Genomic DNA, 24,481 nt, shown 5'->3' on the forward strand with positions numbered 1-24,481 from the left:
GCGGCGGCTGACAACATACAGTCAACAAGAAAATACGCGCGCGCGCCCATACATTGCATTGTTGTCATTGTTGAGTCAATTAAGCAGCTGCCGCTATGATATGAAAAAAAATATGGTAGGATCGTAAAAATTTTAGTTTTGTTTCAGGTCCGCGCAACGCTTTATTTATTTATCCAAAATTATTATCAATAATGGCTACGTCACACCAAAGAAAAAGAAACCGTATAGTAGTTCATAGGTATATACTATACGACGTGTGTTTTTTTAGACTGTTATTATTTATATCTTAATCATTGCTACTGCAGTAATCACAAAACCGCTGGGCGGGGCGCCATGTGACGTCATTGCCTACCCGTCCGCCCATCAGTCTAGTCCGCCGATCCGCTCCCACCACCGCTGCACCGATCGCGGACCGCCGACTGTTTTACTACTATAGCGCGCTTAAAAACAGTCTGTAAGACCGTAATTCCGTCGGCGCTTCCCCCGGTCGGCTTTTGTTGTACGCCTGATTTCCCGCCATCCGCTAAAAAACATCATCGTCTTTCGTGTGTGTTCCTATTACGTTTTGTTTTCGTCCATTCGTATTGATATCTATTGACACTAGTAATTTTACGGGTATAACAATTATAATAACAGCATCAGCGATCTGTGTTCTGAGTATTCTGATCGTGTTCGTCGCTGCCGTCGGTTTGTGTATTATTTTAGATTTCGTTGTGGTTCGGTATTATACTAGCGCATTAATTAATTTCCGTGTTAATGCGTATAACGTCTTTTATTAATCGAGCACTTACCGCTTATCCCGCTATGGTTATGTGCTCGTCGTACACGTAATAAGTAGTTCTTCCAGTACCTGGTGGCTACAGCCCTACGATCTACAGCGGCAGTAACGCGACGGCCTAACGTTGCTATGGGTGTACCCGTGGGCACAAACGTCCCGGATGATGACGTCTACAACACTAAATTCTTGGACCTGTGCAAAGGCCTCAATTTGGATAAGAACGCTGCCAGTCGTGCATGGGAGACCTATCTAGCGGTTAAGGAGAACTATTCATTAGACGTAAAAATCCGCTTTTTATTTTTTTACTTTGTGAATCATTTGTGCAAATTATAGTCATAACAATGATTTTTTTTCTTTAGGGGGATCCAAGCCATTGGTTAGCCTGTGCTATATATGTGGCATGTCGTAATGTCACTGAACATACAGTTGGAGATAGTGAGACGTTGATCGAAGGCAATTTAGTTAGCTTAACACGACTTCTTCGTTTGTGTAATATTAGGTAACTATTTCTAAAGAATTGATAAATCAGTTAAACTATATTTTACACAATGATTATCAATTCTCTTTCTTCCTTAGCCTCATACACTTCATTGGTAAGAGCAAAAAATGGGCTGATATGATCAATATGCCACCAGAATTGCGCCGTAAAGTAGATAAATTGGAAAAAAACTTTGCTGTTTCTATGGTTATATTTAAGAAATTTCAACCAATATTTGGAGCTATGTTTAACATTAACAAAGACGAACAAACAAAAACACGTTTTTCTAAAAAGCAAAAGTATGCTTATTCATTTAATAATTTATTATTAACTATATTATTATAAATAACGAATATTTATTAATTTAATAATTATTTTTAGAGTTACATGTTCAGCGTCTAAGCTTTTTGAGTTTTGTTGGACATTGTTTGTCGTTGCTAAATCTGAAATCCCAGATTTGAGTGAAAATTTGGTCAACTCGTATCATTTATTGTTAACTTGTTGTGATTATGTATATACAAATATTCTTATAGCTGATTTAAGAGACTTATTGAATAAATCATTTGGAGGTAATTTTTTTGGGATAAATAAATATTAAATTATGAGTTATTGGTATATAAATACATTTTCTAGGCCTACCCCATGATTTTGAATCCCCTACTTATGTTTCACCTTCAAAGCCTATTTGCATAATTGATTATTTATGTCAACAATATGATGGTATAACTACTGATGCAAAAGTTATAAAAGAGTATTTTTGGAAGACAAATCTAAAAAAATTGATTGAAAGAAAAGTAAATATTTTTTCTCAATGTTGATTTTTTTACTTTGTTAATTAAAAATTATTATTTTCAGGTATTAAAAGGAGATCCTGACTTAAATTTACTTTTAGATGTTGTAAATTTTGATTTCAATTATAAAGCAATCAATAAGCGTTATGAACAGTATGTCTTGAGTGTTGGGGAATTTGATGAACGAATATTCCTTTGTAAGAAATTATATTACAAGCTTAGCATTAAGATATCAAGGCTCTATTTGTTTTTTCTCTGGGCCACCCCAAAAAATGATTATTTTTTGTTTTTGAATTATGTTAGTTTAAAGTTATTCATTATTAAAATTATAAGGAATAATATTTTTGGGGGTTTGATACATAAATTTGTCTAAATATTGACTAAAACAATCTAATATCTATTTAAATATACATTTTTTTTTCAGAATAGTTAAAATTAATTAATAAAAAATAAATTAGATTTGACAAATCTTCAAAAAATGTTTCCTTTATAATTTTTTGTAATAAATTATTTTGCTCTAAAGAAAACTTAAAAACTATAAAAAAGCTAATTTATATGAATTTGTTTTTTCTGTCTTGTACGAAAAAAAATAATATCTAGGATTGAATTTACTTTAGCTAACTTAAAATTTGTAATTTGTTCTTTTGATATTAATAGTTTAAAAAATCCATGTATATTATATTGTACAATTTTTATTTCACAGCCGAAAACGCCAATGTTGAAATTGGAGCATCGAACGAATGTACAACAGAAGATTTGGCTAAAGAAATGAAAAATCAAAAAGTATTAACATTGATTAAAATTACTTCATTAAATTAAAACAAAAGTTAAATGATTTATATGTTTTAGAACAATTTATTTAATCAACAAACACCACTTACGGGACGAAATCATTTAAAACCAAAAATTGACTTCTCTGATGAAAGTACACCTGTGAAGAATGCTTCTGAAATGGTATTCAAAATACAATCTATTTTAGTAGATTGCTCACCTTATCCATCTGAAAAATTATACACATTGTTAAAGTAAAGTATATTTAAAGATTTCCTTCACAGTAAATTTGTTTTTATGTTCTTTTTTCTACAGGTCATGTTCAGCAACTTTAAAAACCGAAATTGAAGATCTAATTAATAAACTAGGTATTAAATTCTGTTCACAATATTGTCAGGTAGATCATAATTCTGCATTACATAATGATTTTGCTGAAAAAAGATTGATTATGGCCAAGATATGGTTTTACAAGTTGTTTGAAAATATTATTGCAAAAGAAGCAAAAAATCCGAAATATGACATTAAAGTGTGTATTACATTACATTCATGATTTACAGATAACTTTTTGTATTAATTTTTTACTTTTACATTTTTCTAGAATTTAATTTGTCATACTGTATTTCACGAGACTCTTTTTGCATGCTGCTTAGAAATGGTAATCTTTGCCTTTAATTCACAACGTGCATTTCCATGGGTTCTTAATGCTCTTCAGATCCATCCTTACCATTTTTATAAAGTAATTGAAGTAATTGTTCGCGTTGAAGATAAATTACCTCGAGATATGATTAAACATTTAAATAGAGTATGTTTTTTATGTATATAATTTTTATTACTATCATAATCAACTGCTTAATATTGTATCCTACTCTTAATGTTTTTAGGTTGAAGAACAAGTTTTGGATAGTTTATCATGGCAGTCTGAAAGTCCATTGTGGGATTTAATCAATAGAAACAATAAACTGATTCCACATTATGATGATATTGCTTTAGTTTCTGTAGCTGGTGGAGCACAAGTGTCCAATTTAAATCACAAGATTGAAAATAATCGTTTTGCACATAAAGGTAAGTTCTTAATGTTATTTATTGTCTATCTTTATGTGGTTTAAATACATTTTCATATTGATTTTTAAATTTATAGATAGCCCAGTTTCTGATAGATTTATTTCTCCGGCACCCGGTCAACCAAATATTAAAATGAGCAAACAAATTACTGTGAATGAAAATAGACAATACTTTTCAGTTTCAACAAAGAATAATGGTATAACTGGTCCATTAAAAAAAATTGGTACATTAGGATTATTTTTCAGAAAGGTTAGCTATTTTTTTGTCATTATTTATTGTATTTCTTTTAAGAATTTAAAAAAAATGTTATTAGATATTTAACCCTATATTTAATCTGTATACATAATTAAGATTGTTCTGAGGGACTGATTCATTATCAATGCAGAGCCAATCCTATTAGAGTTATTAATTTGAAATTTTGAGGGTAGACTAATATTATAATTTAATTGTGCACTAAGAAAGAATTTTTAAAATTTTGATTTTAAGGGATTGAAATTGTCAAAAAATAATATTTTTTATGTATTTTGTATACCTATAACATCAATGAATAAGTGTTTATAAGCTGTTAGCCTCTAACTTACATTTTTAGATCTCTTTCACATGGATAATTTTACATGATAACGGCATGCTTTAGAGTCAGTACGCCCACAGGTTTAGTAATTTTGGCACCAAATGGAAATACATCAAATGTAGTTTATAGAAAAGTTTTATAATAAAATTGTCATAAATTATAATTTTTATTGTATACCTATAAAATTTTGCGAGCAAAGCCCATAATGAGTAACCTGCTAGTAGTATATAATATCACACAATAGAAATCATGTGTAGACAAGTTAAATGTATTATTCTTGGATAAAATGTATCCAATACTTCTTATTTTATACATATACAGTATGACACCTATTAAAAGTTAAAATACTAATTTATTAAATTAAATTAATTTAAATATTAAATAAAGTACTTTTATGTTTATAGTAAACATATTATAAAGAAAATTATGTAGTAAAATTGTATTTACGTTCTTTCTTCTCATGTCTTTTTAATGCAGTAAGTTAATATTTATTTATAATTTCAGTTTTATAATTTGGCTTCAGTACGCATGCAAGATTTGTGTTATCAATTGAGCATAAATGATGAAGATTTAATGCGAAAGATTTGGACATGTTTTGAACATGTTATTATTGAGCATACGGATATGATGCGTGATAGACATTTAGATCAGATATTAATGTGTACCATTTACATCATCTGTAGAGTAAGATTAATTTATTTTGCTATGAATATTGATAAACATTTTAACGAATTGTTTTAGGTGGTCAATTTGAATTTATCTTTTCAAGCAATTATGAAATGTTATCGAACTCAACCACAATCTGCTTCACATATATACAGAAGTGTTTTAATTACCCCTCGAAATCCTAGTCAAGGTATTTCTATTATTATTTTTGTTATACTATTTTATATTATATTTAATATATTATTGACATTTAACAACACATATTTTTTGTAACTTTATGAATATAATTTATATGTATTTATTCTCTTGTTTAAACACTTGTGTAGACTCATGCACAATAAATTGAATTAATACATAAGTAACAAAGTTTGTATGTAGTAAGAATAAAATAAAAATTAAAAAATAAAAGCATTAATTATTGCTATTATAAAAAAAAATAGTTAAAAAAGTAAATATCTTAATGTATTAAATACAAAAGATTATTACTGCATGACTTCTTGAACGTCTTTTTAAAATTGTGTTTTCTTTTTCTTTGAATTATATTATTGTTTAACTTGGACTAAATTTGTAAAAAGTTATTCAGGATCATTCTATATAAGTTTTTGTCATTCTAATAACATTTTAGTTATGATGTTATTACTTTAAAATATAAATAATATAAAATAATTATTAATAATATTAATTTTGTTGTGTGTTATGTCATTATACCTTTATTTTTTGGGTTATACTCTAGAAATAATAGAAAATGTTTAATTTACTACTCTACTTTAATTATTACATAAAATGTTGTGTATAATTAAATTTAAAAAAATAATTATTTTTGTTTGTAGAATGTGTAGAAAATGATGGAGCACAGCGAGGTGGTACTGAACAACGTATTGATCTTATAAAATTTTATAACACTATATTTGTCCAAATAGTTCGAGATAATGCTTTAAAATATTCTACTAATAGTAATGTAAGTAATCAAGATTTTTACATTAATATTTGTTCTTAATTTTTAAAGAAGTTTTATTATTTTCAATCATTATTTTATTTATTAGAATGATAATCTTACACTATCTCCTTTACCTGCTACTAAGACTCAATTGCAATCACCAACTACACGACGAGTTAATGATCGATTACCAATATTTATACGTAAATTGGAAGCTCAAGCTAGTCCAATCAAATCACCAATCAGACCATTGAGTTACTGTATAAATCAGAGTCCTAAAAAAGTAAGTAAATTAGCTTATTTATTAATTAAATTTATGAGAGTTTTTTTATTTAATATTATGTTGTATATTAGTGGTTTAAATTGGTTAAAATATTTGAATAGATAACATTTAATATAGATCTTTATTACAAGCCTCATATCTACATTCTGCTTTTTAAGAAATTTAATGTTGGGTATTTTAATGAAAAATGAAAAATATTTTCTAACAATTTACTAGTAGTCACATTTCAGTGTTAGATAAGTGTTTTATAAAGAATGTGTTTTTAATTTTGCTATAAATTAATTTAATTTTATAACAAATATTTTATACTTAATATGTATTGGTTTTACTATGTGTTAAGATTTAAGTATGAAATACAATATCAAGTATATGATCTTTATATTAGTTTAACAATCCCTGTAAATGAAATTCTTTATTATGTTTTCAAAGACAAGCTCATCAAGTTTGCTGATGACCCGTTGAATTTTTCCTTGGAATTCAATGAAGTTTGTAGTTTGTTTTTGTATGACTATTTTCTTTGGAGCTTCATTTCATCAAATCACAGGTCTAAGGAAACAAGTGTGTGTGTATGTGTGTTACATAATTATGAAATTATGTGTAGTATAAAAACTAAAAAGTATGGTGTGTTTTATGGTTATAAACTGGTTGTTTTCATAAACAAAACAGTTTTTTTCAATTAGTAGTTCCCTTGTAAACAAAAAAGTTATACTTGCAAAAAATTTGTCTAAAGTTTAAATATTAAGTGTACAGGTTAGGTACAAGTTTTTTATTATTAGAAAAAAAATTGTAAAAACAAAACCACTCGAAAGTTCCTACAAGAGTCTATAACTAAAAGATGGAAATAATTAGATTATATAATAAAATCTATTTATTAGAATTTAATATTTTGTTTAATTTTGCTTAATTAGGATTTAGAAAATATAAATATGATAACAATGCGAACAATCACTAAGAAAAGAAATATGTCTGATGGACACCATGATGGGCCAATCACAAAACAAAAAACTCCTTCTCCTCCTGTTATAACCAAACGATTACAGGGTCTATTAGAAGAAAGAATGGAACATAATACTGATAAGTAACATATTTAATATATTATTTAAATCTTCAATTTTCTATCATGTGAATTTTTTCTCTAGTGTTGAATAATAAATAAAATTTTTATTATATAAAACTGTGGATCAGTTGAAAATAATCATCAATTTTAATTTGTAAAAGTGTTTGTGTCCTAAAAATTTTTTAGGCCTTGCAGTTTTGTACTATTTCATAATATATATTTTTTAAAGATTTTTATTTTTTATTGATTTACAAAATATTTGTGTTTGTTTCAAATTAAATCTCTCATTTAAATAATGTCCAATTAAAATTAGTTTTAAATACAGGACACAACTTCAATTTTATGATCATTCAATTTTAATCGAGTAATTATACATTTAAATTTAAAGTGTTGATTAAATAATTTATTTAAGCATAATATTAATTTTAATTTAATCATGATTTTTATTTTGATAATGTCTCAATTTTTCATAAAAACAGGTTGATACCTGGATCTCATTCTCATTTTTATTTCTTGTTATTTTCAATGTTTTTATTTAAATCTTTATTTTTCATTTTTGACTACAATTCTTTTTGTTTTAGTTAAATTAAGATGTGTAGAATATTATTTTCCTAGATCATTTAAATGATGTTTTATCCAAATTGTGTCTTAATATTATGTATAACTTTAGAAATGTATTTTTTTAATATAAATAATACTTTTCTAGTATTTTATTTTGAATTTAATTTATTAACAAACGCCTTTTTTTTTATTAAATGTTAACCTTAATATTAAAATTTAATTATAGAATTATTTAGTGTGATTAGAATATTATTTTATGAATTTATCTGAATGTTTGTTGGGGTGTGATTAGATTAATTAATTTAAAAAAAAAAAGTTATTATGATTTTAAATTTATTAAATTAAATTATGTTTCCATCACTAAAAGCATTTATATAATATGTAATGAAATATATTATGATAGTATAATTTTAAGGTTTTAATTGATGTTTTGCATGTTAGAAAATTAATACACTTAAAGTATTAATAACTTAAGATTAAAATAATTTTTTAACTAATAATTACTCATAATTATGGGCGGTATTTTTTTAAATTTTTTAATATGTGTATAATCACTTTAAAATATTGGAGTATAATAAATTTAATTGGTTTGAAATATGATTTCTAATAAATATATTAAGTGTTGTTTTTAGTAACTTTAAAAATTTAGCAAAAAATACTATTAATTTTGATTTATAAGCAACCATTTTTCTTGTTGTATCTGAATTTGAAAATTTATGTTTAGATGTAGGATATAACATATGTGGTTTTATTTTATCATAATGTATAAAGCAAAATTAACATTTACTCAAAATATTTATATTTTTATTATTTAGTTTCAGGTTATTATTTTGTTTTTAAAATAATAATTTATAAATTATTTACTATAAAAAAAAATATTACAATAAAATAATAATTCTTTACGAGTGAATTTTAAATTAACATAATATTTTTATTTTAATACATGATACTTTTAGTTTTTAAGAGATATTGATTTTATTATTGTTCTAAATTAAAAAATATCAAAATGTATATTTTAATACTGAACCTTACAAAAATTACTATTGAGAGATGGTAAATACTTATTTTAATATTAATAATGTTTTGGTATAAAAATCAGTTTTTAACAAATGTTTAAGTTTATAATCTTGCAATACATATTATAAGGTATAACATATTGTGTTTATTCTTAAAAAAATTAACCTTCCATTTTATTAATTTGAAATTAATAACAAAAATATTAATTTATTTAAAATATAAAGTTTTTTCTTAGTAGATTATTATTTTTAACCCAATATTTTTTATCTTTCAAAAAAATATTATCAACGAAAATAAAAATTAATTTCAGAGTATTGGTTTGATTTTTATACTTCTCCCATCTATTTTAATTGTATTTAAAATTTATTGATCAGTTTTAAAATAAATTATACGTCCACATGATTAGTACCTATCTAACTTGCAGAATTAAAATATGAAATTATGTAGTTGATTAATATAAATAATTTACAACTTATATAAATGTTTGTGATATGATTTTACTTGTTGGACTTGAGATTATAATAGTGTTTTAAAATTATTTCTTTCGTCGAGTTATTCATAATATTATATTATTTATTTAAACAATTTGTTTAATGCATTGTTTGTCGATGTATATTGTATAATTTGCCTCAATTTGTTCAATTATTAGTTTTAGTTAATAATTATATAGCTATGATATATTATTTAACGTTGTCTCTCTTTTTATTAATTTATTGAAAATGCAATTTATCTATATTATTTAAGTTAAGGTTGTTTTGACTTTATAACTGTAACAATTACATAACATTAAACTATAATTAATTGTATAGTTTATATTTTTTTTGTGTGTTGGACTTAGTTTTTGATTGTGTGCTAATATATTTTACAGATTTATCGTTATAAAATTGTTTTTTTTTTATTTACAACTCGTCGGGCGATGATTTTAGTGAAATGGTAAAATGTGTTTTTTTTTTTTTTTATCAGAAAAACCCTGTAGATTAGTGATTGGTGAAAAAAAATTTCTGCAAAAACCCAAGTTATGATTAATCTAAGTACATGGAATTAATTATTTATATACACTTTTATTTATTTATGTGTGGTATTTAGGTATTCATAAAGAAAAAATATATTTCCTTGAAGCTTTCCTTTGGCTTCGCTCTATTCACCACCGCCATCATATTATAATCTGCACGATGATTTTCACACAAGATAGTACTGTCTACCGGCATTTATTTTTTTGTTTACTCTGCCTACACAGTTGCATAAGTAACCGGTGATATATATTTTTTTTTGTTTCAAAATCTATTACTTCTACGATCATGATGTAAGTTCTCCGAAAATTACTCTAATGGTAGGGACCGCTGATGAAGTAAAATCAGGGGATAATTTGTGTATAGTGACATAGTACATTAGTATACATAATTAAGAATATTTAAATAATATAGAAAATAACGCAATAACATAAAATATATCTGATCGGTAATCGGTATGTTATAAAGTTAAACTTTTATTCCATGATATGTGTACACTCGAATATAGGTGGGTACTTGATGTTTATGAGCGCCCACCTTGCGACGTTTTTTGTATTATTGTTATTATCATCATCACTATGGTGAACATTATATGTATATAATTGTTATGTGAGTTGACTAACAATCTGTAAGTTTATCATTATGTTCATACTATATTCACATAATTTATATATATTATATTGTATCTTCCAATTTTTTATTATTTCAGACTTCTTTGTGTGCTGTTCGGTTTTCTCGGCACTAAATGTCAATAAAAAATTACATTCAGTTTAAAATTAATATCTATAATTATTTGCTTATTTTCTTTCTTCCAATAATATACTTAATATTAAAAATATGTATAAAAACAAATCTATGATGCTCCAGCTCTCAACCTCGGAATGTGGTGGGCAATCCTATTAAAAATTGTCCTGTCGACCACAGAGAAAGGTTTTACAATTTGCGTAGCGTTTCATAATCCATAACAATATTTTGGTAACATTTATATTATTAAATATTATAAACAATACTAACTAAAATAATATAACACTTTATTTTTTTCAAAACAGAATAATTATCGTATTACATAATAGCTCTTTTCAACTCGATAACACGTCTTGATCAAGTCAAAATGTATAAAAAAACTGTTGACGTGATCAAACAATATACAATATATTATTTAGTCAAGAGGTTTCAACTTAGTTTTGTGACCATTTTTATACGAAATATATGGGCTTACAATTGGTAAATTATCGTCTTCAACCTACGTTGCAGTCTACACAGGTTCAAAAAAAACAATACAACTATCTGTAAACATGAGATGAGGTGAGGCTTGATATTGCCATCCAATCATTAGATATATTTAAGGACATCAAGGTATTAGACATCTCTGGAAGCGTGCTTAGTTGAAGATTTTAATTTAAAGTAAAGAACAGACTAGAATAGAATATCTTTACTAGATAGTACGCCTAGTTCGGTATTCATGGAACAGTGGCTGCATAATTTTGTTAAGTATTCAACATCTATAATATAAAATGTATATTGTTTTGTTAAACATATTCAAAGACATTTGGGTTGTTAAAATTACAAAGCCTATGGAGGTCAATTGCATTTATATTATTTCAAAAGAAAAGACAAAACAAATATTTTATTAACATTTTAATAACATTTACCTATGTATTATACATCTAAATATTTGGGTGCAAAATTGTAGTTTAATTTTATTTCTCTAAGTTCTAGGTGAACAAAAAGTTTCTTGTTTACGTGTTTATTACTAAGATGAAATTCATACATTTTCTTTTTATTAGGATTTGCGTTAAGTCTCTACTTCATGAAAAATTCGTGCAGTTTGTTTAAATTGTTAGAAATTACTTTTTCTCTATAATACCTTAAATCTTTATTTTAAAAACCAATAGCTATGCCATCAGTGAATTGAAATATTGTTTCTTTTATATCAGGTAGATCGTGGATATACAGGTAAAGCAATATAAAAATCAAGACGAATCTTTGAAGTATACCATTATTGACAGTCCTCCATTTGCTCTTATTATCGCCCATGAAAACTTAGAATTTTTGACTGGATGGAATATTATTTACAAGATTAATAACTTTGCAAGGTATAACTTAGAAAACCTTGGAAATTGTAACAAATTGTATACAGTATACATAATTAATTGCAGTTGTAGACGCGAATTATAGTACTATGAAGTGCTCTAGGTAGGTATGAATATTATTTAAAAATAATAAAAATTAAGATCAATTAACTTTATTAAAAGTTATAACTTTTAATATGTTAAATTAATAATTGATTTAATTGATTTTTGTTTCCTCAATTAAATATTTATTCAATATTATATAATATGTTAATATTTATACTCAGTGATTCATTTATAGAACAACATACTCATTATTTCAAAATGTTTAACATTTTTTAAAAACACTTATTTACTTAATTTCTAGTCAAAATAAAATTATATTTTTTAAGTTTTTACTTTTTTAAATGACAATATACATTTTTACTTTTATATTGTGAAGTAGAATATTTTTTGGAATGTTATTTTTTTTAAATACCTAATGTTATTTTATTTCGATTGGAATGTATCTAAAAAAAAAATAGTTTCGAAAAAAATAAATGAGTATTAAGTGTTTGATTAAAAAATCACTTCACGTAGTATACACAGCATAATAACTAATTTATTAATAATAAAATAATATACTCGTAGCTATATATACCATCGATTCCGAAAATGTTAAACGACGTTGTGGACGTATTTACCAATACTTAAAGTTAGCAGAACAACAATAATATAGATTTATGAAACATATCCAATAAATGTATTGGCAACTTGTAGAACAGTGTTTGATTAATCCTGACTTAGTTGGATTTAATTTTCGCCAGAAGTGCTTATTTAACTTGTGAATTACTAACAATATTCCAATACATCAACTTCATGGTTTCTTGAACTAATCATGAAATATATTATTGCTACTAGATACTCAGTAGGTACCTACTTGTAAGTTGTATAAGTACATTAAGGTGGTTCTGATTTTTGAATACGTCAATTTGTGAAGCGTAATAGTCCTCTTTGCGGGTTCTAACAGTGCCACGAATATTGTATTTTATATTTAAACGGATATGAGCTAGTTGTGCTTAAAATAAAATTTGTATTTAAGTGTTAGTAAATCAGTTGCGTTGCTTATATTTTAGGTCAGTATCTATACCAATTGTGTTTTTTATTTTTACCTTTGTTAATATTTTTCTATATTATTATAAGTTCTAGCTTAAATCATAACCGCGAAGCTAGTGCGAATAATTAAGGACATATTGTTGCTAACTATTTTAATAAAAAGCAATAGTTCAATTAAAAACATTATCACTGATATGTCACGAGATAATATAAACATACATCAAACCATGGGTATTTAAAAAATAATTAGCTGTAGAATTCATCATGGAGAAATAAATCTGGAAAAACGACAAAGGATTTTTTAAATCAATTTCTTATTATAGTAAAATATAAATTGTACGTATATAAAAAAAGCTTTTAATTGAAGTAACACGTGATTTATTTAATTGTATCATATATTTATGTATACAAATAATGTGTGTTATACCTACTGTTATTGAATATAATGAATATTATTAGGCTATCAATAAAGTGCATTATTAATTGCAATTATTGGTCTATCAACTCTGAAAATGACTTAAGCGCAATTTGTCTGTTGACCTATTAAAAAATCGAGCGTAGTTGGTCTATCGATCCTGAAAATGACCCAGTGCAATAAATTGGTTTATGAAAAGGTCATTCTAAACGCAATTGGTAAACTCTCATTTAAACAATAGGTAGGTACCTATTGTATAAGTAAGATACTTGAAAAATATATCTAGATATATATAGGTACTTGATACATAAATGTTTTCTTCTAGATACAAGATAACTACATTCAAAATTTCTCAAAAGATACTAAATACTTACTAGTTACTATATAATAAATATTGCTGCAAACATGAGATGGTAATGTATTTTTTTAGTTTATTTATTTTAACTAAGTTATTGTCGTTAATGTCAGTTTCATACGGAAATAGCATAATACAATAATTACATGATACATGTGCAATTTATACAACTAAACAATTTACAATTATTTGTATTAAAAACATGGAATAAAATCTTAATTAAGACGGCTATGAAAGCTTTTTGTTAATAAAACGAAGCATACGGTGCAGAGGATGGTCAAAATCGTAGGATGTAGGATGAGTAAGAGTGTATGGAAAAAAGAATTATTTCTATTATGGTAAGTAGGTAGATGAAATTTATTGTTTAATGAAATATTTGCATTTGAGTAGCCACTGAGAATAGATGATATGAATTGCGTCAGCATTAGAGTAACGAGATGAAAATGGAGGTATATTTAAGCGCGTAATCATGGAGTTGGTGGTCAATTTTTAGTTGGTAAATAAGCAGCACAAGAAATATAGGATAATAGGATTCTATTTTATTTACGCTCATCTAAACGAAATTGATTTTTGAATTTTGGCCAATATATGTATAGCTGTATATACTATATTACTATATTATGTACCACTTGGTTTGATGTAACTTATCATTGGTCAATTCATACCATAAATTCTATTTTTATTGACATTGTAGTTTTCTATAAATACTCGATGTAAATTAAAAATAAATCAAATTATTTGTGAATGGCATATCGTTTATTCTATATAGTATATATTATGTAATAGAAATATAATTACAGTCAATGGAGTATTGTTTTAATTGAATATTGGCATTTAGTTGTGTTTGTAGATAGTAGGTTAGTAGGTGTACGTAGAATTATACATGTAAATATAATACTACTCTATGGCTCCCCTTCTATCAAAGATCCTTTGAATTATTATAATCATGAATTAATATATCTTAGTTCGTGTTTATAATGGTATACAGCAAATGTAAAATGGTACTAAAATAAAGTGGCTTATAAATTTCACTGAACACGAAACTGAATCCTAAATTGACTGTAAATCATATAAAAAATGAGCCCTTTTAACGGCTAAAAAATTATATTTTATGCTATACACTCATATATCTTTATGTGTTTGGGTCTATTGTGATTGTGTAATTTCTGAAAAATTTGATCGTTTTAATAAAATTTATATCAATAAATTCTTCAAGACTGATAATGTTAGAATAGTTTAAAATGTTAAGGTTTTATAGAGAGACTCATGCACGTAAATTTATTTTTGTTTTACAAAAATCAAATATTTTTTTTTGTTTATTTAAACAGTTGCCATTGCCCATTAGTTACAAATTATATAACTTCCATGGTTAAGTAGTAGAAAATATGACGTATAAAAAACTTTACAAATACATTTTAAACTCAAATACTTATGAAAATTAATTACATTGATAACATATTTTATGATTTACAATCACGACTTGCTTTGTAGTGTTTGCAGTATATGTATTTCAACTAAAACAAGAAAAAATTATAAAAAGATCTATTAGTTTCAACTCGATTGTTGTCGGGGTAATAGGTACAGCTATAATTTATCTATCTATATTTTTTTTTGGTGCTTTTAAGCATTAAGACTTTTTGCCGTTTCCAATACTTTTCTTCGGCTATATTTTTCCATTTTATTTAATAAAGAAATAGAGAAAACTTTGTTGGAAGTATTTAATAGGCTTATTCCTCTATAATTTTCCGTATTTGTTGAATCGTTTTTTTAAAAATGGGTATAGGATAGCCTTGTTTCAGTCATTTTCTATTTTTTCACTTTTCTATATGTTCAAAATTATGTGATAAATAATTTAAAAAAATCTTTATCGACAATTTAAATTATTTCCTAGTGAATGTTGTTTTCTCCTGGGCCTTTATTACTTTTAAAGACTTAACTATTAGCTCTATTTTGTCCATACTGGGTTCGAGTAAATTTAGGTTCAGCTGTTTGATACACTATAATTTTTCATAAAAAGCTGTAGTTGGTATTTTGATCGGTGCTATTGCTAAAAATTTTAAAATGCTCCTTGAAGTTTTCTACAATCATCTTTGGATCTAATACTAAATTACCGTCTTTATCTTCCATAATAGTCGTCCATGCTTTAAAATCTTCTTTAATGCATTTGCACTTATCAAAAAATAGTTTTAGTCTTTTTTGTACATTTCGATTTTTTCTAACTTTCTATGTGAATTTCTTTTTCAGCTGAATTTTGCGTAAACGTAGAATAATTACATATACTTTTATTAGATTCCTGATTAGATAAATATTGAAAGAAGAGTTTTGAAATTCATGAAGAAAGTGTGATTGATATTATTGAAAAGAGTTTTAATGAATTTTCAAAATTATTGTTTTATAAGTTCATTAGAACTGTCCAATAGTACCTACCAATTACACCGTAAACAGTTATTAAATATTACATTTTATTTATAAATAGTTTTAAAGTATCTATTTGGGTTATGGCATATGTATTATTTGAAATGTGTACACTGTACGAGTATAAAGTATTAAACTTGTTATTATTATAATATGTCTGTGTTTTTTCATTCTATAAAAATTGTTATTTTATTTAAATACAAAAAATAGAGAAGTAGAGTGTGAAGCTCAACATTTTTAGTTTAACCTAAGGGCTGTATAATCAAATCGTAAACTGAGTCTTTTGACTCCAGTCAGACCCTGCAAGATTTTGTATCATAATTTTTCTTGTTTTTTGTCGTTTTTAATCGCTTTTTGGCATTCATCGTTGAACCAATTGATTTTCCTACTTTCAGATAGTCTGCTACTTTAATTAATGAGTTTGATTTTTGTCCAGGTCGAGGTTGTTGCTGTTTTATCTTCCATTTGTGTTTGGTCATGCTTAGTGAATTCCGTAGCTACTTTCCTCTTAAATGTATTATCTCGACATCGTTTTTTTTGTCTCTATCTAATTTAGCACTTTTACTTGTTTGTTGATGTTTTTTCCATTTAGTTGAAAGCTTGAGCGAGAAATTTGTTACTACCAAATAATGATCTGAGTCTCCATCTTCCCCTCTGTATAATATGTTCTCACATTTTTAATGATTTACTGATGGCGTTTATCTATTATCATGACGTGATCAATCTGAGTTTTCGTCCTTCCATCCGGAGCTGATCACGTTTACTTGTGTATACTTTATCATTTTTATTCGATTTCGTGTCACTATAGAATTTTGTTGTATTTTCTTTTTTTACATTTCCGTTCTCTAATTACTGTATTTCTAGTAAGACCATAATATTTAATTTGCACCTTATTATTTCGTTGTTTATATTTAGTTCTAACGTTCCAAGTTCCAATCTTAATCTCCATATTTATTCCGTTCCGATTTCCAGTAATAATTCCGTTTATATCAACATATTTCCGAGACTTTTGAGCAAGATTCATTACATGAGATTTTTGAGGAGAAAAAGTTGTTTAGTGTATTGCTTAACCTTTATTTAGAAGGACCTGTCTCTTCTGACCAATTAAAATGTGAAAGAAGATTATTGCAGTACCTACATTTATACTGTGTGACAGACGCATCACTTTCCCAACATCAGCGACTACAAGTCCCATGGTATTGACACTCGTACCAATTAAGGTTTTCCCGCAAAGAATACAGCTATATGTTATATTTTAATATAATATAACTTATATTTTATTTCATTGTCCATTGATCATGAAATTTCACTGGGCACAATAGTCATATATTTATTTAATTATTTAATTCATATTGAACGTATAATGAAAAAGTAATATTTATTAAGGGAAAAATTAGTTTGGAAAATGAAAAAAATCGTGACAACGGTTATTAAAATTTAAATTTAAGGTGGGTAACCTTTAAAATAACCACATTGTTTGGATTAACAAGCACTTAGTAAGATTAATTATTTTCGTTTTTTTTTTTTTTTTAACTATTCAGCTGAAATAAAATTTGCAGTGATATACTGCATATTATCGGGATTGAACTATCCTTTAATAAAACTGTGATAAGTTCTTACTTTATAAATCTTACTTTTTTCTCCAACAATGGTAGCAATTATGCAGAATTCGATAGTCCTCTATCAACTTTTGAAACAGTAATTGTAATACTACATATTGTCATTAGTTTTGAACTTTGGAATTATGGCTTTGTTAACCTGCAACAAACAAATTAAAAAAAATATGTTCCCCAAAGGTAAAAGATATCGTCACAAAACAGTAATTTTATAGGTGATCGAATTTTCGTTTATTTTTATCTATGAATTTATTATTTTTTTTTGTGATTTATACGAATTGCTTTACAAAACTTTTAAATGTCATTATTAATATTTTTACAAGATAGAAATACTAATTTTAATATTAAATTTTAATAAATTCTAAAAATAATGTCATTAATTTTTAGTTTTTAGTTTTAAAAAGTCAGTAACACTGTAATATTTTTAATAATAATAATTTGTAATAGGCATAAAAAAAATCGGTCAAGGATAAAATGATGACAATATTGCTTATTAATGAAAATAAGTTTAAACGTAAAAATTTATTTTAATTTAGTTATTTTAGTCCTTTAAAGGATCACTATATTCATTGTTAGGTTAGATTTATTTTATGTTTCTTAATAATTGAATAGCTATTTAATTTATTTTATATCTATGTTAAATTTGTGTTGTTGCAGAGGTACCGCTGTAATATTTATTGCTGACAATTTTTTTTTGATCTTTATATCTTGTTTTACAGTATTATTGTATTATATACATTATACAAGTTATACATAAATCACAAATATATTTTGTGGACTCGATTTTTCATATTTTGAAATATTTAACAAGATTTTTTTGTTCTAAAATTTTCTTTTTTATTCACTAATATGAATTATTTACGTATTAGTACATTTCTTAAAGGTACTCTTCAACTATTAATTTTTTTAAATTTCTCGTGTAAATATTATTTTTTGTTAATCCAATTATAGGATCACAACCAAATAATACTTTATAGCAGTGGTCGACAATAGGTTGCCCGCTGGCCAAATCCGGCCCGCGAAGGAAAAATAATTGGACAACAAAAAATATATTTTTTAATAATGCTGGTTTTCCACACATAATATATATTTTATCTATTTTATGATGTATTTAGAGATTATGATGGTGTTTATCGTTTATTGCTATTTAAAATAATAGTTGCGATAACACAACAATTATTAACTAATATCTGAGTTTTTAAATTTTACTGGCCCTCGAAATTTTATTTTTTGATTCTCTGGGCTACATTCGAATTGTATGCCAAAAAAAAAAAATGTCCGAATTGCATGTGATTTCTTAAAGAGGTCTGTCCGAATTGCATGCCATTTATCAGCAATAGTTTATTTATTTTTCACTTATTCTATTAGGTATAACTTAAACTTTTTTTTGAACTTTTCTATTTTTAAAAAAAAAACCGCATGTATAAAAAAGTTCAAAAAAAAGTTTAAGTTATACCTAATGTAATAAGTGTATAATAAATAATAATCCATCAACCTGATAATCTGATAGCATGCAATTCGGACAAACCCCTCGATGAGGTGGCATGCAATTCGGACAAACCCTTCGATTAGGTGGTATGCAATTCGGACAGACCCTTTCAAGAGATGGCATGCAATTCGAACATTCCAATTTATGTTTTTTTTTTTTTTATGGCATGCAATTCGGATGCACGCGATTTTCTGAACCTCCATAGAATTTAATTGCCGACCCCTGCTTTATAGTTTGTATGGAGAGCGGTCTATTATCTGGTGATTTGGATTTATGTATTTGTATGATAATCTCGGTAGATCAAAATTTATTTATATTTCCCGTGTAGTAATGACTGGAAATCAATTAAGTCAACTTAGGCTCTCTCGTCTTAACTATAAAAACTGGTTTGATTGCAAATTTACGGTTCACACCTTTCTTAAATTAAAAGTTGCACATATGTGATACGTATATACAGGTTAGAAAAAAAGGACATGAGGGGTTAAATAATTTAAAGGGCAAATAACAAATTTTTTTTTTGGCAAATTTAAAATATATAAGTTATTTATAAAATATTAAAATATTTTATTTTAGTATAAAAATATTGAAAATACGTTAACATCGTTAATAGATACCAAATCACAATTAACATTTAATAAAAATTGTACAATATTATAAAAAAATAATAATTTTCTAAAATCCTACAGTTATATAGTGAATAAATTAAGGCACATTTATACCGATAGGGGCAAATATATTTTAGAACAAGGGATGCTATAATATCCCAGCATCCCAGCCAATCCACACCTGCGTAAGTATAGAAAATATTGGTCTTGAAATTGAATATTTATTGTACAGCACCGCATACAGCATTTTCCCAGTACCATCATGTCTAGTACTCCATTACGTATATGGTAATAAATAAGTGTTTTATACAAGTCTTCGTATGACACAACATATACTTAAAGACTAATATAATTAACGATAATATATTATGTCACCTTAAATTTATTTTAGAGTACCTACTTAGGTATACCATCTTTATATCTCCATTATTTTTTGTTATTTTTTATGGATTACATACTTTTTCTTGGTCATTGTTGTCCGTCACATTTTTTTAAAAAAATATAATAATTATTAGGTCTATTTTAAGCGTTCCTATTAGAAATGTATTATGAATTTATTAACTTTAAAAATAAACATATGGACATTTGATATACAGTGGTGACAAGTGGGTTATGAAAAAGAGATTTCTAGTCTTCACAGTTTCAATATTACTTGTAATAATTAAAACTATAATTAGTAGTTAAATCAACTATAAATATTTAAATTTTTTGTATGATTTGAAATTCGCCACAAAAAACGTGATATAATTATAATACGCGTGTCTATATGAAACGATTTTAAAATATCTAGATACAGTAATAATATAAAATATATATGTAACATTTTTTTTATTTAGATTAAAATCGAAATATACCAATAAAAAAAGTACTATTATTTTCTTTTTACTTAATTGGGAGATGTCACCTCTGACTAGTTGTCGTTAACGGTAATACGGAATATAATATATTATGATAGAAGAGAAGACAAATACAGTGACTTTCTAGACATTTACGTGTTTAATTTAATGTCAGTAAAACCTGTAATGATTGACTCAAGTTTTAGCAGTCTTATGGATTTTTGACTGATTTATTCAACTAATATTTTTTTATTTTTCTGTCATTTTTAGACCTGTTAAGTTGACCTACTCCTCCTCTCTATCAAACGTACAGTGAGTGAAATGTTTCGATATAGAATAGAACGTGATTCATACCGCAACAATTCATTTGAATTACCTTAAGGTAGGTATTATTAAAATATGGTTATGGCATTATGATTGTTTAATTTATTAAAACTAATACTTTTCATACAGCTAAGTATGTCGTATAGTTCAATACAGATATTATTGTACAATTATACTTATTTGATGCAAATACAAGGTTGTATAATGTTTGTGTGAACAATCAAATTTTGAAAACATTACTATTACCATTACCATATACAAGTGTAACCATTTCACGAAATGTTATCATTTTCATTAATTGTGAAAAAGCCGTTTCCATTTTACGAAACGTTAGACGTATCACGATATGATCGATTTAGTGAAGTGGCTGCGACGTATTATCTATCCTTGGTCAAAACAAGAATATAATGATAAGTATTTTTTTCTGTGAAATACCGCCGCAGTAGGCGCGCAATTTGTATCAGAGGGAGAGCAAGGGTTTCTCGGAGGATAATTATTAGCACCGCGGCTATTTTCGCAGAAACAGCATCCTCACGAGTCATAATTTATGCCGTTTGTGGACGAACTAAAAAAAAAAAAAAAAACGAGGGACTCGGACAAGGCTCTCAGTTTTTTCATCGTGATTGCGCCAATGTCCACCGAGTACCCCGCTAAAATTTTGCTCTCAAAATAACCTCTCCCCCTGTCACTGTCGCACGACACCGAGTGCTACCTATGCGTATCCAAACGTCTCCACGCGCCAAGTCATGACGGCGCGAGGGCCGCGGTGCGCGCGCGCACCAAGTGATCGTTGACAATCGTTATGGAGGATAAACACGCGCGCGGCGGCGGCCGGCGGATTGCATACGCGCGGGAAGGGCTCGCGCGCCGGCCGCGAGCGTGTGTTCGCCGTGAGGCACGGGCGGCGGCGGGCGGGCGGGCGGGCTGGCGGGCGGGTCGGATCAGGACGCGAGGCGGCGGATCTCCGCGACGACGACGATGGACGATGACGAGCAATGTGCATATACGTGTGCGTAATACGAGTGCGTGCGTGCGTGTGCGAATACTCGTCAAGTGCCCATTCATGCAGAGTGGTGACGGTCGGCCGCGGGGAGACGTCGGCGGTCGGATCACATCGATTCCCCGACCACACCGTCTGTGCAGCGCTCGCGATGTCGCCGCATTAAACGATAATTATTATTATCGTGATAATGTTTTCGTAATATTATTGTATTGCCGTCGCAGAGACGCGTCCGACGAGATCGGACCGACGCGAAACGGTCGCGTGCGATGTCGGGCGCGCGACGTTCGCACGACAACGGTATTGTGTGTGGTCGCGACGCAGTAGCCACGGACCGGCGATCGTCGGCGACTGGCAAACGAGACCGAACGAACGTGGCCGTTGTCGCGTCGACGCCGGTGGCCGCGGCACTAGTAGTCGCGCTCGTTGTCGTCGTAGTCGTCGTCGTCGTGTATGGTCGTGCGACTGTCGTGCCATAAACTTTTGTAACAGTAGTGCCGGCGGTGGTGGCGGCCGTTTCGGTTGTGCTGCTGCTGGTGGTGGTGGTGGTGGTGGTGGCTGAGGCCCGTCGTCGCCGCAGTTTTCTCGTCGTCGTCCTCGTGACGATAATCTCTGCGCCGACCGCAGCAGCCGATTTTCCACGGAGGTAAGTCAAACATTTTGTACGTGTCTAATCGGTTTTTCCTCCGCCTCCAACGCATGCATGCAGCTCTCGTTCGTTCGCTCCATCGTCGCCGTCTCGTCCCGGACATTATACTGTTTTATCGTGTGAACGTATATTATGATATTACGGAGATCACTGATCGGCGGCCGTATAAGCACAAATAAATAAATATTTTTAGGGGTGAAAAAACTGCCAATTTACCTAGCTTAATTATAATACTATCATGATTAGGTATTGTACTACAAATAACTATGTATATAATATATATTATATCTGTTCTGTAAACGAATAAAATATTATTTCGTATTGTGTTATAGATGGGGATACCTAGATATATACATTAATATATACATTAATAGGTATATTACAACGTTTTTGTAATTATTGTTTGTTGATAATTATATTTACTTCAAAATATAATAGAAAAAAAATATAATTTTTTGAGGGTATACATTTTAAACTAAGGGGTACACAAGTACTCTGTGCTCCCCCCTAGACTCATCAAAATGGCCATGTAAACCCGTTGTCATTGTTAATTTTTCTGGCGATGGTCTCGGCTTAGTGGACAAATTTAGATTGCGGTCTAAATTTAAAAAAAAAAAAACGATGGCTATACGCTAGCAATAATTTTTTTACTTAAATTATTTAAAAAACCTAATTTTTAACAATAACTTTCAAACTTAGGTAAACAATTATCATACAATATTGCAAATTAGCGTTCAGAATAATTTCCAGAAGTGGCATATTATCTAAGTACCATATTAGGCTTTTAATGTTAAAGCGTTTTAGTTGTATTTTAAAATTTTAAACCAGAGCAGACGTCAATTCACTAGGCTAACAGTAGAAAAACGTACGTGCAATTATATTTAGTCATACTTACCTAAAAATTTTACAACTGGCTTAATAATTAAATATATACTTAGGTATATTTTATATTATTATGTTGAGCTTTGAACAATATATTAAAATTATACGTATTGTAATAGCACGCATCAAGTATATTGTTGGTTGGCCAGTTTTCAATTAAATTATCTATGTGTATCAATGGTGTAATTAAAGGGGTTGTCCCAGTGTCTTGTCCCATATTCATTGTTGTAATTAAGTACCTATTCATGAATCAAATTTTAAATTGTGATAATAAAATCATTTAACAAAACAAAAATATTTATCATGTATCCCCTCGAGTAATTTTTAGTTGTTCTACTGTCTATATTGTATACTATATATAGTATTTATAGTTTATATACAACGGTAAATATTATATTTATTAGTTATTACCTACTGTGCAAATGCCTAAGCGTATTCAATTTAATGGCTATGCAAATTCCATAGCGCTGATTTTTATATAGTTTTGTTTAATAGACAATTGTTTGTCATTATTTTTAAGTATTTGTACTGCAGTTAGCGCACATTTCACAATATAATGTATTCGTTTATAATATTTATAACATATATTGTCTTGTGTTATTATAATTTTGATATACTTGAAGTAAATATATATTATTTTCGATTGATAATTATATAATATTACGATCAGTTGTTTATTAGTGTATCATATTTTGTATCATGCACGAAAACTTCATTATAGGTACCCATTAATTAATTGAATTATA

The 24,481-nt window shown here is 27.7% G+C and overlaps 2 protein-coding genes across 5 annotated transcripts in view; both read left to right on the forward strand.

Moving 5' to 3' along the window:
- The first annotated feature begins 425 nt into the window (after positions 1-425).
- Positions 426-7,547, forward strand: LOC112591724 (retinoblastoma-like protein 1). The gene is made up of 17 exons (XM_025335633.1): positions 426-1,057; positions 1,138-1,277; positions 1,355-1,555; positions 1,638-1,825; positions 1,890-2,050; positions 2,112-2,244; positions 2,751-2,830; positions 2,897-3,072; positions 3,134-3,344; positions 3,417-3,620; positions 3,700-3,880; positions 3,957-4,129; positions 4,956-5,135; positions 5,193-5,307; positions 5,948-6,075; positions 6,161-6,337; positions 7,246-7,547. Exons 1-17 carry the CDS (start codon positions 908-910, stop codon positions 7,417-7,419), a joined length of 2,772 nt encoding a protein of 923 aa, XP_025191418.1. The 5' UTR covers positions 426-907; the 3' UTR covers positions 7,420-7,547.
- A 15,127-nt stretch (positions 7,548-22,674) lies between these two features.
- The window catches only part of LOC112591674 (Down syndrome cell adhesion molecule-like protein Dscam2), a 64,630-nt gene continuing 62,823 nt past the window's right edge, over positions 22,675-24,481 (forward strand). For 2 of the 4 annotated variants that reach the window (XM_025335562.1, XM_025335567.1), the window contains exon 1: positions 22,795-22,850. The gene's annotated coding sequence lies outside the window, so the exon portion shown is untranslated. Of the gene's footprint in view, positions 22,851-24,481 lie in introns of all 4 variants that reach the window. The other 2 variants (XM_025335564.1, XM_025335566.1) reach the window with 2 other exon arrangements.

This window comes from Melanaphis sacchari, unplaced genomic scaffold (genome assembly GCF_002803265.2).
Source record: "Melanaphis sacchari strain LSU unplaced genomic scaffold, SCAv2.0 Contig141_pilon_pilon, whole genome shotgun sequence".
NCBI lineage: Eukaryota > Metazoa > Arthropoda > Insecta > Hemiptera > Aphididae > Melanaphis > Melanaphis sacchari.

Bases quoted from the DNA above. Each gene is read 5' to 3' on its own strand.
- LOC112591724 (XM_025335633.1), top strand. From the start codon at position 908: ATGGGTGTACCCGTGGGCACAAACGTCCCGGATGATGACGTCTACAAC. The intron at 1,278-1,354 runs GTAACTATTTCT...TTTCTTCCTTAG, and splicing joins CTTCGTTTGTGTAATATTAG to CCTCATACACTTCATTGGTA. The intron at 5,136-5,192 runs GTAAGATTAATT...GAATTGTTTTAG, and splicing joins CCATTTACATCATCTGTAGA to GTGGTCAATTTGAATTTATC.